This window comes from Microtus pennsylvanicus, chromosome 17 (assembly GCF_037038515.1).
Source record: "Microtus pennsylvanicus isolate mMicPen1 chromosome 17, mMicPen1.hap1, whole genome shotgun sequence".
In the NCBI taxonomy this organism is placed as follows: Eukaryota; Metazoa; Chordata; class Mammalia; order Rodentia; family Cricetidae; genus Microtus; species Microtus pennsylvanicus.
In genome coordinates, this window is record NC_134595.1 from 31,853,094 (window position 1) to 31,870,276 (window position 17,183).

The 17,183-nt window shown below is 48.7% G+C and overlaps 1 protein-coding gene across 1 annotated transcript; it reads left to right on the forward strand.

The window, feature by feature from the left end:
• Positions 1 to 8,429: 8,429 nt before the first annotated feature.
• On the forward strand, positions 8,430 to 10,992 carry Arl4c (ARF like GTPase 4C). The gene has a single exon (XM_075951544.1). The coding sequence runs from the start codon at positions 9,168 to 9,170 to the stop codon at positions 9,744 to 9,746; it is 579 nt and encodes a 192-aa protein (XP_075807659.1). The 5' UTR covers positions 8,430 to 9,167; the 3' UTR covers positions 9,747 to 10,992.
• The last annotated feature ends 6,191 nt before the right edge of the window (positions 10,993 to 17,183 follow it).

Below are 17,183 nucleotides of genomic sequence, written 5' to 3' on the forward strand. Positions count from 1 at the left end.
TCCACGTTGTCTGTGCCACTGACCAGAGTTAAATATCACAATTGTTTCTTGGGTATCTTTTTTTTTGCAAAACTCCCAATGGACATCACATATCAGTATCTGTCTCACTGTTGGATAAGACTTCCTAGGAAGGCACAGCACAAATGTCTATGCAATCCAACTAGAGAACCGAGGGCAGATCAAAATAACGATATCATCGAAATCCAACTCGTGAGCCAGTGGGTGTACAGGTAGCAGTGGGAGAAAGCCATTGCTCTCTCTGTTAGTGTTACCTACAGGGTTGTGGGTGCAGGGTTACTAACAAGAGCATGGAAACCGCAAGACCAAAAGCTTACCCCAGTTTGGATGTTGCCTCCTGAATTAAATCTAAGCTCATTTCTCTGTTTTGGGAGCTCTTTATTTTGTATTTTCCTCCTTGCTCATTAGGAGTTGACAAGCTGCAAGTTTGTTTTCCAGAGTTACTGTCTTCAGTTTGTCTTGTTTCTCCAGTCTGAGCCAGAGCATCCAAAATGGACCAAATTGGGTTCACCTTGGCACAGTAGCCGGAGGTAGACAGGACCACCTCCTTGGAGAATTGACTCAGGGGGAAAGGAAGTGGAAGTCTGGCTTGCTGTCAGCAGAGCTAAGGTGCAATGGTGCTGACAGAGGTTGCAGCCCCAGAGAGGAAGAGTGAGGGACGCATCTGAGGTTCCTATTACAAGGTGATCTAGGCTTCGGAAGGGCCTTTTGGCCACAGTGTCTGGCAGGTCTGAGTAGTCACAGCAGGGAAAGCCTACTAGCTTCTCCTTTTCTCAGAGTTTATCTTTTCCCTCAGGGATGTCTGACTTCCAGTTTCCTGGCCCTATTTTATTGTTTTTGTTTTGTTTTTCGAGACAAGGTTTCTCTGTGGGTTTTTTTTTTTTTTTTTTTTTTTTTTTTTTTTTTTTTTTTGGTTTTTCGAGACAGGGTTTCTCTGTGGCTTTGGAGCCTGTCCTGGAACTAGCTCTGTAGACCAGGCTGGTCTCGAACTCACAGAGATCCGCCTGCCTCTGCCTCCCGAGTGCTGGGATTAAAGGCGTGCGCCACCACCGCCCGGCTCTCCTGGCCCTATTTTAGCTTGGCCAGACAACCCTATACTGCCCACTAAATCCATGCCCTTTCCCTTGGCTTCCTCTGTGAGGGGCTCTAGAGAGGTGTAAGGGTCTTGTGTTCTATTGTTGTCATAAGTACTTGACAAACGATTTGGAAGGAAGAAAGGTCTGTGTTGGTTCCCAGTTTCAGAGGCCTCGACTCGTGGCTGCTTGGCTCCCATCACTGCTTAGTGTTTTGTGAAACTGAACATCATTGCAGGGAGGGCCTGGTGGAGCACGGCTGCTCACCTCACGGTGTCTGGGAAGTAGAGAGGAGCAAGGGAGGAAGGGACCTTCTCCCATCGCTACCCACAACTCTTAAATAGATACCACTTCCTTGAGTTTCTCAACAGCTCCCGAAGATGATGAGCAAGGTTTTGGGGGCATATTTCAAACCCAGAGCAGAACACTCCCTGATAATAAATGATTCCATGTCTGAAGGACACGGTTTCTCTTGACAAATGTCACCTGCAAGGAGTGATGCCTTGTTGGGAGATGGAGACTTCCTTTCCATTGACCAGGCTCTTGAACCCTTTAAAACCTGTACTGTGTACATGTCACAACCCATCAAAAATGTCCCCAAATGAGTCACTCCTTCATTAGTTGGATCTGTTGAATATCAGTTTCCCTAGAGAGGGAGGAAAGTTTACTCCATTGTGAGCAATTAATGAACTATACATTCTTTAAGAATTATATCTTTGACTAGAAAGAAAATTCCAGAAGCAAAAAAGAGGAACCTGAAAAGTGGGAGCTAAGACCTCCTCCCCCCTCCACGCACACACTTTATTTTTTTTTTTTTACTTTTGTTGTAAATATCTTTTTATCTTATCTCCATACTTCTTTGTGGGTTGTTTCTTTCCTGTTTGCTCTGCTGTTACCTAGCAACCATGGGCCCAAAGAGTCAGCTTGCTGCTCGTCTGGGCCACGGTAGAGGTAGATGTTTTGATTTTGAGAACTAAATTCCTCCACTTAGCATGGACTGGGCATCTTGCTTCCATGGAACTCGGCACGGACACCTTCCTCTGTCTTTCTCTAGAATGCCGTGGTGAGAAGCACATGGAAGGGAGTAACTGAACCTGGAGATCTCAGCCAGGCTCACTTTTCTGCCCCTGAACACGAACAGAAGGCTGCTCCCAGGAATTCAGATATCCCGCCATGGCAGGTGGCACTGAGCACCAGCAATGGAAGGCTCTAATTCACTTCCATATTCAGGTTGATTCCATGAACTACCTCCTCCCTAATCCCAGACAGAGTGGAGGAAGGTGGTTCTAATGGATATGCAAAAGCAGAACTGCACACTGCATTCCCCAAATGTTTGATCAAAGCAGGTGTGTTCAACTGAAGAAAGGCCAATCAGTGTTATTGAAAACCACTCACTGTCTTCATTTCAAGAGCCCATCTGCGTCTTGTTTCAGAGGGTGCCAGAGAGACGGGAAAGACAACAAACCTATGCAAGATCTGATGCTGCCTTGACAAGCTGAGGGAGAACCGGTTACATAGATTTCTATGTTCAATATTCCATGATGAGATCTCTGTGTTCAATACTCCACCCTGAGGCCTTTGGATCTTTTCTTCTCTTCTCCTGATCTGGGCATCAAACCCAAAGATTTGCCCACAGTAGGTGAGCACTGGAATACTGAGTTACAGCCCACCCCTTGTTTTGTTGAGACAAGATCTTTTTATGGGGCCGTGGCTAGCCTTGAACTCAAAATTCTCCTCTCTCTGCCTCCCAAGTGCTAGGGTTATAGGCAGGTGCCACCACACCCAATGTCTGGCTTTTGACAATAAGAAACTCTGAACATCAGACAGACTAATACTGAGAGGTGAGAGGAAGGGCATGTGCAGAAATAAGACTTGGGGACACTGTCATTCTGTGGGCTGGTGGCCAAGAATACAGGTCACAGCTGATGATCTGAGACACAGAAGACACGTGTGTCAAGGTCCTATGGTGTGTTACAACTTGGAACTGTGGGCATCTCTACCATCTTGGCCTTGAGTCAGTTCTGCATCTTAGGAGTATCCTGTGAAGAAGGAGGAACAGTCACTAAGCCAATTTGTTTCTTAGGGAAGAATTTTGTAGGTGGAATGTCCCTTGAAAAGACAGAGTAAGAAAGGAGCCATCAACCCTTTGTGTTTTTTTTTTTTTTCTATTGGTCACCAATGGCTTTGGGCAAATAGTTGAGGGATGGAGGACAGGAGCAAGCAAACAAAAGGTATTTTTAGTGATGGATGGGGACACATATTAGGTTACACAATTCCAGTAACTCATAAGAAGGAAATAATAATCTCAAGTGGCCATGACTCCCCTGCCAAGCAGCAATGAGCCAAAGGCCTCTATTCAGACGCCTGGGCCACGTCCACCTGAGGATGGCTATACACAAAGCCGGCTGTTGTATCCAGAGGAGAAGCCATCCTGAGTGACCACACATGAGACCTGGGGAGGGCTGGCAGCAGCTAGGAGAACTGGAAGACCTTCACAGAGCACAATTGTTCTCTCCCTCCTGGGTCCAGCCAAGAGGGGTTTAATTAAATGAAAATAAAAGCCATCTCAGTTCACCTGGGGAGGAGGGCGGGGCCAGCCAAGTTTTCATCAGATACTCCTCAGTGCATGGTGTAGCTCCTTAATCACTGGGTATCTGTTATTACTTGTTTTTATATTTTTCCTCTGTCCTTATCAGAGTAGGAATTTAATTAAGGTGATGGCATTATTAAGCAAAATAAAAATACCTCTTGCACACTAAGCCTTCCATCTTTCCATTCAAAGAATGTGGCTCCCTTAAGAACCCCATCATCTCAGCAGCCCCCTGAGTCCTGACTTCTCAAAGTTAGGGTCTTGAAGTCCTTATCTCAGTCCGTTTAATAGATAATACTCGAGGCTTAGAAGAAGGTTTTGCGGTTTTGTTTATTTTTTATTTTTGTGGTGTGGAGTTTTTTTTTGTCTTTTTTTTTTTTTAATCTTACCTAAGTTTGAAAGTCAGGTGTGGTGGCACACACATATAATCCTGGAACTCTGGAGGCTAAGGCAGGCATACAGCTAGCCTTAGAAACATAGAGATACCTTTCTTTTAAGAATGAAAATGGTAGTGATAAGTAATGACTTCTGAATTCTCCAATGCAGTAATGACATCAGTGGGGGTGGTGCCTACTTTTTGTTTTACCAAAATCATCAAAGAGAGTACCAATTCCCAGCAGCAGTGATTATTAGGAACACAGGAAGCTTGAATTGGACCAGCCCTGCGACTTGAAAAGAAAAACACTCTGACTTTTTTTAAAAATTAAAATTATGAGCTTCAATGGATAATTGAATGGCAGATCCTTCTTATTCCCAGCTTGTTCTCTGTTCGAATGAAACTCTAGCCTCAGGCATGAGAGACCGATTCTTGTATGTTTCTGCCTAGCCTCCTGCCCCGCCACCAGCCTCCCTTAGTGCTGACGTTCACTCAAGCGTGGAGACAGGACTGTGCTGTGGTGTAGACAGGGATGGTCCACCACACCCTCAGACTTTTGCGGGTTGCTCTCCACCAAGGCCATGGCTCTAATAGGGCTCCTGCAGGCCTCGCTCCCGCTGTCCAGCTGCTTTCCTCCATTCCTCCACGTCCTGTTCTTCCTGCCTGCGGCGGCGCTGAGTCAGGTCAGCCACTGGCTTCTTCCCATCTCTAATCTCAGCACAGGCTCCTGAATGCCTGTTCTCGGTCCCGTCTCACCAATTCCTGATTTATTTTTTATTGTTTTCTCCACAGCTACTGAACAAAACCCCTTCACACCCTGCCAGGCTCCTGGAACCTCTCCCAACACTGTCCACTCCAGTTCTCCACAAACTGCAGGGGTCCTGGCAGGTATTCCCCAAGCTCTGAACCCAAACACAGGCCCCCTTGCCCTCTTGGCTTTCTAGCCAGCACGTCTCTAGCGCCGGCTGGGATGATCCAGCCTTTCAAGCCTTTAGTAAATGGGTCCTGGTCATTTCCTCTCTGCAAGGGCCTCCACCTATTCCTCGAGCGTCTCGGTAGAGGGCGCTCCGGCATCAGCACAATCAGGCACGGGTTGTGAATCTGAACCCCGCATTGCGCAGCAGGTTTCTAGTCTGTACACGCAGTAATCATCCCGGCACGTGCGCATGCGTGCAGTCGTAAGTGCCCATCTTCTGATCTTGAGCCGGGTCCACGGTAAAGGATGGCCCAGAGGCTCAGCCTTTGTACCTTATGTGATTAGCGTTCCCACTGTATTAACCAGACTAGATTCACTGGAGATCTATTTTAGTTAGTGACACAGATTTCTAAGCCCCTCAAAGGAGATAAAAAGAATCTTATGGGATGCTATTTCAAAGCTACTGCCGAGCTATTCCATTCTGTTTACTTGAAGTGACTGAATTCATCTTTGGGTGGAAAGTCTCGTGGGAGAAAACAAGCAGAAATAGCTCCGCGCTATTTCAGACGTGGAGCTCACTATTCTTTGAGAAATGTCTTGGTCTGCTTAATCAAAATGAAGACGGAAGCACGTGTAGCCAGTAGTGTCCTCTCAGGAGGACATACAGAGGGAAGACCACGGTCTCTATGAATGTGGCAATGTGCTCTTTGACACTGATTTCTTTGCTCATATCAAAGGTACCATTTCTTGGGCACCGTGTGTGTCAGGCACGCTGCCAAACACTACCTGTGTGATCTCATTTTCCCCTCAGAAGCATCCCCTGGACTAGGTACATTTCAGTGATGGGGGCCCCAGATTGGTGAGTAGCTGAAGTCCTTGTCTGACAACACAGCCCAGGATATCCACCTTAAGGAATATTCATGAAAAAAAAAAAAAGAGGCTCCTAGTGGGTCTGGAGTATCTGGAGTGATGTTGGTAAATAGTATTTTTCCCCCCACAACTCCAGGGCTTTTCAGTTCAAATCCACATTTGAAGGAAATTCCTACTTGCCTCAACCAAAGGACATTTTATGTGTTAAAAGTTAAATTATCAGCTGTAAAATCAACTTAGTACCTGGTGAGCAAAATTAGAATGTAGAGCCCTAGCTATTCAAGGATGGTGAGCGGCTGTGTAATGGCTTTCTTCTGGAAGGCTCTATTAATGTCTATTAATCTACCCTTTTTGTACTGGACAACAGACAGCCCTTAGCTGCTGAGTGCCACTGTGAAATGCAAAATGCAGGGACTGCAGGCACGACCAGGCGACAGCCGCTGGCAGTGATGAAAGATTCATTTCTCAAAGAACGGGCAAGTACTATATAGCCTACCCTTCCAGCTCTTCTAAAGTGCAAGCAAGTCCCATTCCAGGACAGAAGCAAGTAGCACCAAAGTATCTTATGCTGAGGTCATTTTTGAGAGTCAGACTGAGAAGTGCCCTTTCCTTCCCAAATGCCCGAATCCTAGGTAACACATTAGAGTCCCAGAGAGACCAGTCACCTGTCTATGACAGGTGAAAGAGCAAGAAGAGAGAGGGTCTCTCTAGGGCGTGCCTACAAGAGAGCCGAGAAAATTCCTCCCAAAATACAAATCCTACCTTCCCAGTAACAGACATGACCTGAATCAAACTGGATTAATTTCCTTTTAAATTTTTAAAACTTACATGTGTGTGTATCTGTGAGCACATACACGCACATGTGGAGGTCCAAAGACAACTTTAAGGAGTCTTTTCACGCGTCCCACCATGTAGGACCCAGGAATTGAACTTAGGTTATCATGCTTAGCTGCAGACACCCACTGAGCCATTCTCGCTGTCCCCCAATTCATTTCTTCTTGCTTATCTGCCTTTTTGGGTCCCCGGTTCTTTTATGGGAATCACCACTTTTTAGGCTGGAGCCACGTCAATCAATGTGTTCTGTTCTTGGACAGAAGCAGTGGATTTGAGGCAGACCAAGCAGGCCAAAGAGATGCATCTTCTGAGCTTTTGTTGAAGCTATTAGATAAGTCCTTTTTCCTTCTAGGTTCTAAATGAAGGTGTAAGACCATAGGACTTAAAAGAAGCAACACAGAGGGAAACTGAGGACAGGCAGAGAAGATTTGGTCTAGTATCTACTTGTGAGCTCCTGGATCCAGCCCTGCCAGAAGAGAGAACCTTCGCTCTAAACTTTTTCATTGTATCAGATAATATGTTAATATATTTGCCCTTTTGCCAGTTCAATTTGAGATGAATTTGAGTCAAATTTTCTGTTTCCCTATCAGGGGAGGGCAACCCAGAACCAGTGCACCGTTGATCTTAGGCAGGTAATCTGCAGCTAAGGCCTCCCTTAGCAAGACCCAGCAGAAGGTGGGCAGGTAAATCTGCATGGACCTCTCCAGCACTCACATCCATCACCAGTCCCTGATCTTGTGTCTAGATGGTGTGGCTTTTGCAGCTATGAAAACTCAAAGATGGAAGAAGGTTGTCCTTCCTTGAGCAGGTGTGGTTGGCTTAAGTACCACAGGCTTTAAGTACAAATGAAATCATGTATTATAACCTAGCACTTGAAAGGAAGGTGCTCGTGTGTGTGTGTGTTGTGTGTGCAATTTTTTAATTTAAGAAATGATGACTTTTTATTTTCTTCCCTGGACTGTATTTGCTACCTTTTCTGTCGTAGAAGCCAGACCTACAGAAATGTGACTACCTGTCCCTTGTCTGGCCATCTCCTGTTCCCAGCATCATCAAACCTGTGTCATTCATAATCACTCTCCAGTTCCCTCTGCATCCAGAAATAATATGCATCTGCTACATGTTTACAAGGTAAAATAAAACCACGAATGGAGTCAGGAAATGGAACCCAGAGATTATGTTTGTGACACATCTCACCATCGGCTCCAAGCTATACACACGCATTTTATAATCAAGGGTTGTCTAGATCCTGGGCTTTCCTGGAGTCTAGTCAGGTATCTGGATCTCCCCATCCCCACTCCACCCCCCTCCCCCGTGGTCTGAAGGTAGATAGCTCTCAAGTGGAATGACAAAAGGTACCTTCTCAAGACTCTAACATCATCTGGGATGTCAGCAGAGTCGGGGGAGGGGGCATAAAATCAGGTGACAACCAGGGTACCTAAAAAAGAATTGTCTGGAAGTATCTAAGCAGGTGGGTGATATTCCCAGCTGATCCTCCCGGGCGCTCCCTGAAGTTAGGGCAGGAAAAGGAACTTGAGCATCAAGAAGGACTAGGGCCCAGGACACAGAAAGGGCACTTAGGTGCGTGAGACCAAGTGATGGGAATAGCATCCGGGTGGCAGGCTGCAGGCTCGAGGAGGTCAGCCCTTCCTCCTCCGCCCTCCCGCGCCGACGCCTAGGTGTCACCGCTCTAGCCCTCTGCAGAAGCTGTCCTTGCCCCGCGAGCTGCGGGCTCAGCCGGAGACCGGAGCTATTTTTAAAAGACGCGTCACCGGTTTGAGGAGGAAGAGCCCGCGCCCGGGCCCATAGTCTGGGCGCGGCCAGCGGGAAGGGTCGTCAGGACGAATTTCGAACGACCGGAGCGCGCGAAAAGGCATTACCGGCCGAGAAGACCCCGCCTGACCCCGGGAGACCGCGGGGCGTGTCAGGGAAGGGGCGTGGCCAGTGGGCGGGACCAGAGGGGCGGGGCCGGCGCCCTCGGCCGCAGCAGGCTGGTGGCGGCGGCGGCGGCGGCAGCAGCAGCGCGGGTACTGCAGGGACAGCAAGGCAGCAACGCCTACAGAGACACCCGGGGAAACCCGCGCCCCGCCTGCGCCTCCGCTGCGCGCCGGGGAAGCCGAAGCCAGAGCGGCTCCGAGACGCCACTGAGACCAGAGGCTGCTGCAGAGCCGCGGCGCGGGCAAGGCGCAGATCGAGCCGGGCGAGCGCGCAGGGAGCAGGCATCCTCCACCGCGGCGTCTGTCCGTGGCGGCTGCGCGGGAGACAAAGCCTCCGGAGAAAGATGCCCGCGGGGCGCGCACCGGGTGGACCAGGGAGCGGGCGCCTTGGAATCTAAGTGCACCCAACTGGCCGTACGTTCCTGAGACGCCGAGGCCCCAGCGGGTCCAGCGGCGGGCGGGGCCCAGGTGCGCCCGGTCGCAGCGGGCCTGTGACTGCTCGGGGGGCGGCGCCCTCCCGCCGCAGCCGCAGTGGCCGGCGCCGCAGCGAGGAGCCATGGGCAACATCTCTTCTAACATCTCGGCCTTCCAGTCCCTACACATCGTTATGCTGGGCTTGGACTCTGCCGGCAAGACCACGGTGCTCTACCGGCTCAAGTTCAACGAGTTCGTGAACACGGTGCCCACCATTGGCTTCAATACCGAGAAGATCAAACTGAGCAACGGCACCGCCAAGGGCATCAGCTGCCACTTCTGGGACGTGGGCGGCCAGGAGAAGCTACGGCCGCTGTGGAAGTCCTACAGCCGCTGCACGGACGGCATCATCTACGTGGTGGATTCGGTGGACGTGGACCGGCTAGAGGAGGCCAAGACGGAGCTGCACAAGGTGACTAAGTTTGCGGAGAACCAGGGCACGCCGCTGCTGGTCATCGCTAACAAGCAGGACCTGCCCAAGTCGCTGCCGGTGGCCGAGATTGAGAAGCAGCTGGCGCTGCACGAGCTCATCCCGGCCACCACCTACCATGTCCAGCCGGCGTGCGCCATCATCGGCGAGGGCCTCACCGAGGGCATGGACAAGCTCTATGAGATGATCCTGAAACGCAGGAAGTCTCTCAAGCAGAAGAAGAAGCGGTAATGCGTCCGGGAAGCGATTGGGAACGAGGCTGAGCCAGCGAGCCACTGAGTGAATGAATGGACGACTGGGTGAGCGAGAACCCGCGCCCGCGAACAAAGACAACGAACCAAAGCGATGTTTCGAATTTTTAAAACACGATCCCTGTACCCTAACACAGGACTTGGAGACTTAACCGGGGTGTGAAGACTGCATTACCACCCAGCTCACCACCTGCCCCACCCCCCACCCCAGCTCAGGGGACCTTTTGTCTAAATGCTTGAGCTATCAATGGGGTGGGGTGGGGGGAACCGACGGGGAGTGGACGTGAGGACGCGAGGGTCCGGTGGTGAGCCCTCTGGCCCCAGGTGGGAAGCTTGAATGTCAGAGAGACAAAAGCGATTTCTTCTCGCTCCGTCAGGGCCAGAAGTTCAGGCTGCCCAGCCCCCACTGCGGGGGGAGTCACGTGTGAGTTACCTGAGGTATGCAGTTCACAGAACCCTGGGGATACTCCTGTGGGAGCGGGTAGGCACTGGGGTATACTGATGGGGGGAGGGGGTGACCGCTCCTTGCATTCTGGAGCTGTGCAAACTGAGTAGTTTTATGTCGCAGGGCAGGCCCCTGTTTGCAGTTTGATTTGTCCTGCTCTGGGCCCAAAGGATGTGGTGGTTTGGGTCCGTCCAGAGGACTGCCTGGGACCATGCGGCAGCCTGAGGGCCCAGGGTGCTGCTGTCCTTCTGGCCTTGGCTGGGAATGGCCTGGAAGACTCCACTCTCCAGGGCTGGGTGGGTGTGATTTTGTTGAGAACTGCTGTTGAGCCTGGGATGAGACCTCTTCCAGATGGCCTAGGCCCTGTCCATGTGTTGGTCATTATCACATAAAGAGACCAATAAAACAAAAGCAGAAAACCATTGGAGGTGGTGGTGCCAGTACAGGTATTTAAAGGGTGAGGTTCTTGACATTAATGCTGTGTGTGTGTGTGTGTGTGTGTGTGTGTGTGTGTGTGTGTGTGTGTGTGTGTTCCCTCCATACTACATAATCGGCATAAATACTGGACCCTCTGTGTGGAATTTGAAATTCTCTCAGCCTACTGATTGGTTTGGAGGAGCACACCAGCTACAGATGTGTGCTGAATTGCAAAATGGTTTTCTTAGAAGGCATGTCTGATTATTCTAGCCACATGGTGATAGGTTTCAGACATGTTTTTTTTTTTAAACAAAAAAACAAAAAAACACTTCCACAAATAAATAATCTCCTTAGTTAACAAAAAGACTGTCCTTTTGTGCCCCTTGGCATTGCAAGTGGAGAAGTGTTCAGGTTTCTGAGTTGGGCTTGAAGCCTATCTGATTTCAGTGTTTTACTCAAAGCGTGTCATTAGAGTATTTGATGTCATTCACCAAAAGAATAAAATCCCAGCTTGGAAAAGCTGACCTCGTTTGCGTGGATTGGAAGAGAGGAAAAGTCTGAAGGATCCGTCCTTTGGAATTCACCGGTGTGGGAGCCGGCCTGGCCTCAGAGCCAGCCAGCACTTTGGTTAGCAGACAACAATGAGTGCTTGAGTTGAAAAGGGAGCGGGCGTGTGACGTCATGGTCACTGGTACTCAGGCACTTCACAGTTTACTTGAAAGAGGCTTTGGAAAATAGATAAAGTGAAAGAATAAATACATATTTTTAATAATGTAATTTTAAAAAATCCTTTATAATCAGGAGTGAGTCTTGGCTTGTAAAAAGCTGTCATCCATCCTGAAACACAGTAGCGAAAGATAAATTTACAGCTGACCATTGTTTTCTCTCTCTTTTTTAAATTTCCCCTCGGAATCCATCTTTTAGAGTAGCATTTTGGTTTTCCTCCATGGCGACACATTGCTGTGCAAAGGAGGCCATGGTTCTGAGTGAGCACCGAGGTGGTCACGATATGAGCCCATCCCTATTGTCCTTGACACACTAAGTCAACTTAGGAACCCCACGTAGGCAGAAATCATGGCTTCCTGCTTGACACCCAGTCCTTAGAAGATTGTTTTTAAAACTGAAATCTAGCAGCCCATCTTCCTTCCTTGTGTCTTCTGTAGCCCTCCGCTGCTGGTCTTTTTGTAGACACTTAGTAGCGCTAAGCCGTGATGAGCAGCCTACAAGGTCTGTTTACACAGCAACGGGGCATTGCTGGCTTCTTCATGGGCTGGTCCCATGGTCTGAAGATTCTGTATAGAATTATTAAAAAAAAAAATCCACCTTCTTTTATTTTCTTCACGATTTCTTAAGCACTTTGACATTTTGGTAGTTCCACAATATGGAGAGAATAATATATTTATTTTGTGACATTGCCTATGCCAAATACTGTAACCTTCCTGTGCTCACGATACCTGAGTTCCAGGTCAGATTCTGGCCTGCTCGAACGATGGCATGGGATGATTTTGTGGTGTTTCTCCCCCTCCCCCCATTATCAAGACTTAAGGGTGCAGTTGGCTGTTAATAGTTGTGCGGTAAAGTCAAGCCCTGTGGTGTATCAGCAAATAGTTAAGAGTCTCAGTTGATCTCTGTGATGTTTGACCTAGTAAAAGCCCATTTCATCTGTGACCAGAGGGAGCCCAGTGAAAATCGCTGTGTGGTGGTGCCATGGGGGAGTTCCCATCACACGCCAGCTTCTGTCCTGTGGGTTCCTGCAGTGGAATTTGGCCTCCTCAAGCGAGGTTTGGAATGGTTTCTCATAGGCCCAGGGAGGCCAGTTTTGATTTAGAGCTGTTCTCTTCACACACTGTGTGACGGGTGTTGGGACGGGGTCCACTGGCTTCCGTGTTTTGGTTTTCCTGTAATTCTCTGTCTTCGCCATTCTCTTCTTTGTTCCCATCCCCTTTTATAATGCGTATATGATGCTGTGAGCAGAAATAAACTATTTATACAATCAAACCAGTGGGGGCATCTTCTGTGGATTTTTTTTTTTCCTTTCAGATTTCTTGGTCCATTTTCCAGGCCTCTGGAGCCAGGGAGTGGAACACAAGGTGGTGTCGGGGTTCTCATGGGGTCTGGTGGCTTCTAGAGTTGCAGCTTGTGTGGGTGAGGTCTGAATCCACCCTGAATGGTGGGTGCAGAGGCTCAGCCACTTATGCTTGTCCTGGGCCATCTCTCTCCCTCCATGTCTTGCCTGTTAATTACCTAAACGGTCCAGAATTATAAAACACTTAGAAACGCTTGTCTGACTGTCCACCACTCAGGAGCCTTGAACTGCTGGACCGGTGCAGCAAATGAAGCTGCCCCATGCCAGCTGATCCTGCCCCCCTCTCAGTTGAGTGTATCCAAAGAGCTCTGAGACTCAAGGCCTCTCCAGTGGTATACTGCATGCAGTAAGACACCATGCTCTTTAGATGCTGAGAATGAGCTCACTTTGGAAAGACTATGTGTTAGGGTGGGAATCAGTGAACTTTGGCAGGTACAGTGGGGAACACAGAAGGGCATGTAGGCATTCCCCTACAACTTTTAACAGTGAGGGAAGAGGGCTGGATAGGCCTTCAGAGCTTTAAGTCTGGAATGAGAAAAGGTTGGGGATTCAGGTCAATTGAGTGCTTGGAAAGCCTGCTTGTTGAAGACCTGGGTTTGGTTCCCAGCACCACTCAAATCAGGTGTGGTACACACCCACAATACTAGCACTTGGGACTTGGAAGTAGGAGGGTCCAAAGTTCAAGGTCATCCTCTGGTCCTACGCCAGCCTGAGCTACAGGATACTAAAAAAAATAATAAAGTTCCCTAGGACCCCAAGGTTTTGTTTGATCTTACTGATCCCTCCACCAAGTCTCAGTTTCCCTGTATGTAAAACAAGATAACAGAACCTTAAAGAGTTGTGGAGAAGGTAAACTGGAACATTTCTTCTTGTACCAAGGCTCGGTGCAGTAGGGTTCTGTTTTGCTGTTGTTTTGTTTTTGGTGTATATGTGTAAGTGTGAAGTATGTGCACCTGTGTACGAGGAGGTACATACACACTGTGTGCCCAGAAGACAATGTCACGGACCCTGTTCTATCACACTTCACCTTATTCCCCCGAATTTCAAGCACATTCGGCCACCCTTGGCTTTTTACGTGAATTGTGGGGATTTGAACTCAGGTATTTAGGCTTGCACACCAACTGTGCTTATCCACGGAGCCATCTCACCAGCCCCAGGGCTTTCAGTTTCTAACCTTGTTGACTGCAAACAGTGCACAGAGTGCAATTAACTCCACCAGACTGCCGACCTTCCTGTCAAGTCCTTGCTGTCTCCAGCCCTCTTGGCATCCTTGACCAGCCAACACCAAGGTTGCTGGCTCCCGGCATGGCATGGGATAAAGTCGAGCAGGTGAGCATCTCCAGCCTTCCCAGCGGTGTGTCACTCAGAGTTGCTATGGATGCAAGCTGGTGGTCTCCTGGCTGCCCAGGTCCTTACTCTGAGCACACCCCATACTGCTGGGCTATGAGTCCCTTCTGGCAGTGAGTTGATTTTCTGATTCTTGATGTCTAACCCGAACTTGAGCACATGGTAGGTATTCCCTAGACATTAGCCAGGTGACTTTACTCACATTAATTAAATTTGATTATAAATGTTAAAATGGGCACTGTATAAAGCTTCTGAAGGTGAGTTAAAATGAGAGTGGACAAAATAGCGATACCTTTCTTCCAAGTCACTGTGTTGAGAAAATCACACAGAGGCAGCTTTAGTGGGGAATGTGAAACATAACACATTGATAAGCATCTTTGTCTCGTTCAAAAAGAAAAAAAAAATCATAATTTTATCAGCCTCATCCCTACAGAAGCTAATTAATCGGAAGCTGGGTTACCCCAGGAACCAGCAAATGCTGTTTTTAAGTGACAAAACCTAAATATAGTTGAAAACTAAGAGGTTGCTTTGGCACCATAAGAATAACAGTAACGGAAATCAAAATAAGCCAAGACTGGAACTCTTCATTTACAGCGCAGCCTTAAGTTAATCTTGCTTTGGTGGATTCTTGAGGAAGCCAGTCACCTGCGACACTTAGCTGACAACTGTCCACCTGCCTTTCCCAGGAGGGAGACCTCGGACAGCTGAGTCAATGATTTGAGTCCTGATCCCCTGCTGTGCCTCCCTTCCCCACCTGAATTCTTTTGTCAATGTTGGAGTCCTTGCTTCTAAGGAGGGTTGGTTGTTGTTGTTGTTGTTTTGCTAGACTGCGAACATCTTGTCTTCTGTTTTTCTGCTTTGTGCCTTTATGTTTGTCCCCAGGGCTAGAGTTGTTTGTGTTTGTTTGTTTGTTTGTTTGTTTGTTTGAGACAGGATTTCTCTACAGAGCCTAGGAAGGCCTTGAGCTCACAGAGATCTGCCTGCCTCTGCCCCCTGAGTGCTGGGATTAAAAGTGGGCCCCACCAGTGATGGACAATCCTGTTAGCAACATTACAGACTGTCTCTTGTGTCACCATTGTGGTAGCGGAGAAGGACAAAGTTATGTGCCAAGAGCAGAAGACACGGGCTTTGTATGGTGAACAGGTAAGAAGGGAACAAGCCCAGAACTCCCTAACTTTTGATCTCCCCGCTTCTCTGCAGCCTGGAGAGCAACCTGCCTGTGCTTGCATCCTGGCACAACTGCGATGCCCGTGACTCAGCCTCCACCTGCCAGGGAGAGAGGAGGCCATGAATCTGCACTGGGGGAGGGGTCTCTCTCCTCTTCTCATTCTCTCTCAGGTTCAAACAGAATGGGCACAAGATGGTGGGCTTTCTCATGCATTTGCTTCCCATCGGTTCTGATCTTGAGGGAGGGGGGGCTTCTCGGTGTCTAGGAGGAGCTTGCAAGCTGGGGTTTCCATTGAAACAACAAGCTGCTCCGCCTCCAGGCTTAGAAGTCGGCATGAAAGGCCTGTGCACGCAGCACAGCTTCCTCCAAAGGGTTCTGAGCAGCTTTTGCTGCACCCCATGAGAGAGCGGTACCAAAGATATGAAGCTGGGGATTCTTTCAGCTGGGCTATGGCAAAGTTGGAGATGAATTATCATTTGCATTTAAACATTCGAGTTAATGCTATCATGGGAGCCTTCAGTGTAGTGTGGTTTGTCTGGACATCAGGACAGTTGTTTTCAGCTGATAGAATGCTTGCTGTACTAGCTGTTGTTTCAGGCGTTTCATTACACACACACACACGCACACACACACACTTCCTGGGGTCCCAGGATGCTAGCTAAGTTGACCTGCTCCCACAAGTTGAGAAGCTGAAACAAGATGTTGGGGCTCCATGATCTGACATCAGTCACTAGAAAGACTGGGCCCAGCTCATACCCCAGGTGTCTTCTAGCCAGCAGCCTCCCAGGCCCCACACACCAGCTGCTCTGAATGGTCTGCAGTACAAGAAAGGTGAGGTTCCCAAGGGGAAGCAGGGATAAAGTGGCAGAGATACTGGGTAGCAGTACTGCATTCTTGCTAAGGACAGGGAGAACCACCACCGTTAGCCCTCCCCAGGATGCTGGCAACAGGCAGGACCCCAGACTTAGCATGTGCTTTTCCTTCCTAAGAGACACGTGTCATGTCAGAGGACAGTCCTTGTGTCAGGGTCTACCCTTGAGTAAGGAGTGTGCAGAAGCTGTTGGGGTCAAGGATTCTAGCCCATATGTGCTGTCAACGGTCACCGGGCCTGGCAATGGGTCAGCACCTGGGGTTGTGTGGTGACCCCTTAGAACCTCTGACCTCTTCAGGTAGGCACTGCTACCTCTTCTGCAAGGCAAATACAGATGTGGAAAGGGGACCTATCTCCTGATGCCTCTGTGCTGACCCTCCTCAGAGGAACCTTCTTTTATGATAATCTCCAGCTTTTGTCTCATTTTCATGGATCAGGAAATTGACAAGTCAGGGGCTGGAGAGATGACTCAGTGTTTTGTGCTCTTTAAGAGGATCCAAGGGCACTTCCCAGCAGCCAGGCTGAGCAGCTCCAGTTCCGGAAGATCCAATGCTCTCTTTTTGCTCTTTTGTGCACACACACACACACACACACACACACACACACACTCACACACACACACAAATTTTAAAAATAAAAATAAATCTTAAAAAAGAAGGAAATTGGCAGCTCACTGAAAGGACGAGGCAGGGGACTTCCCACAGGGAAACAGATCTTCTTGTGAGTCGCGGGGCCCAGCCTGTAGCCTGAGTGTTCACAGGGGGACTATTGAGGAAATGAGCCTCTCTCTGTCTTTCATTTGTTTCATCCTCGTTCTTTTGGTGGCTCCTCAGGCCTGTTTTCATTTCCTTAAATGCTAACTTCATATGCAATTAATTTCAGCTGCCCGCGTCTCCTGCAAACTCAAACCATTTCCATGTATAATTTAGAAACCATCATGGTAATGATGATTGTAACAGCCTCTTTCATAAACACAGGTTTGCATCCATTGTTGCAGGAATGACAGTTTGCTTTGCTGTGTCATTTGAACTGTGCCTTCATTACATTTTTTTAAATGCTGCTAAAAATAATAGTCAAACACTA

Bases quoted from the DNA above. Each gene is read 5' to 3' on its own strand.
- Arl4c (XM_075951544.1), top strand. From the start codon at position 9,168: ATGGGCAACATCTCTTCTAACATCTCGGCCTTCCAGTCCCTACACATC.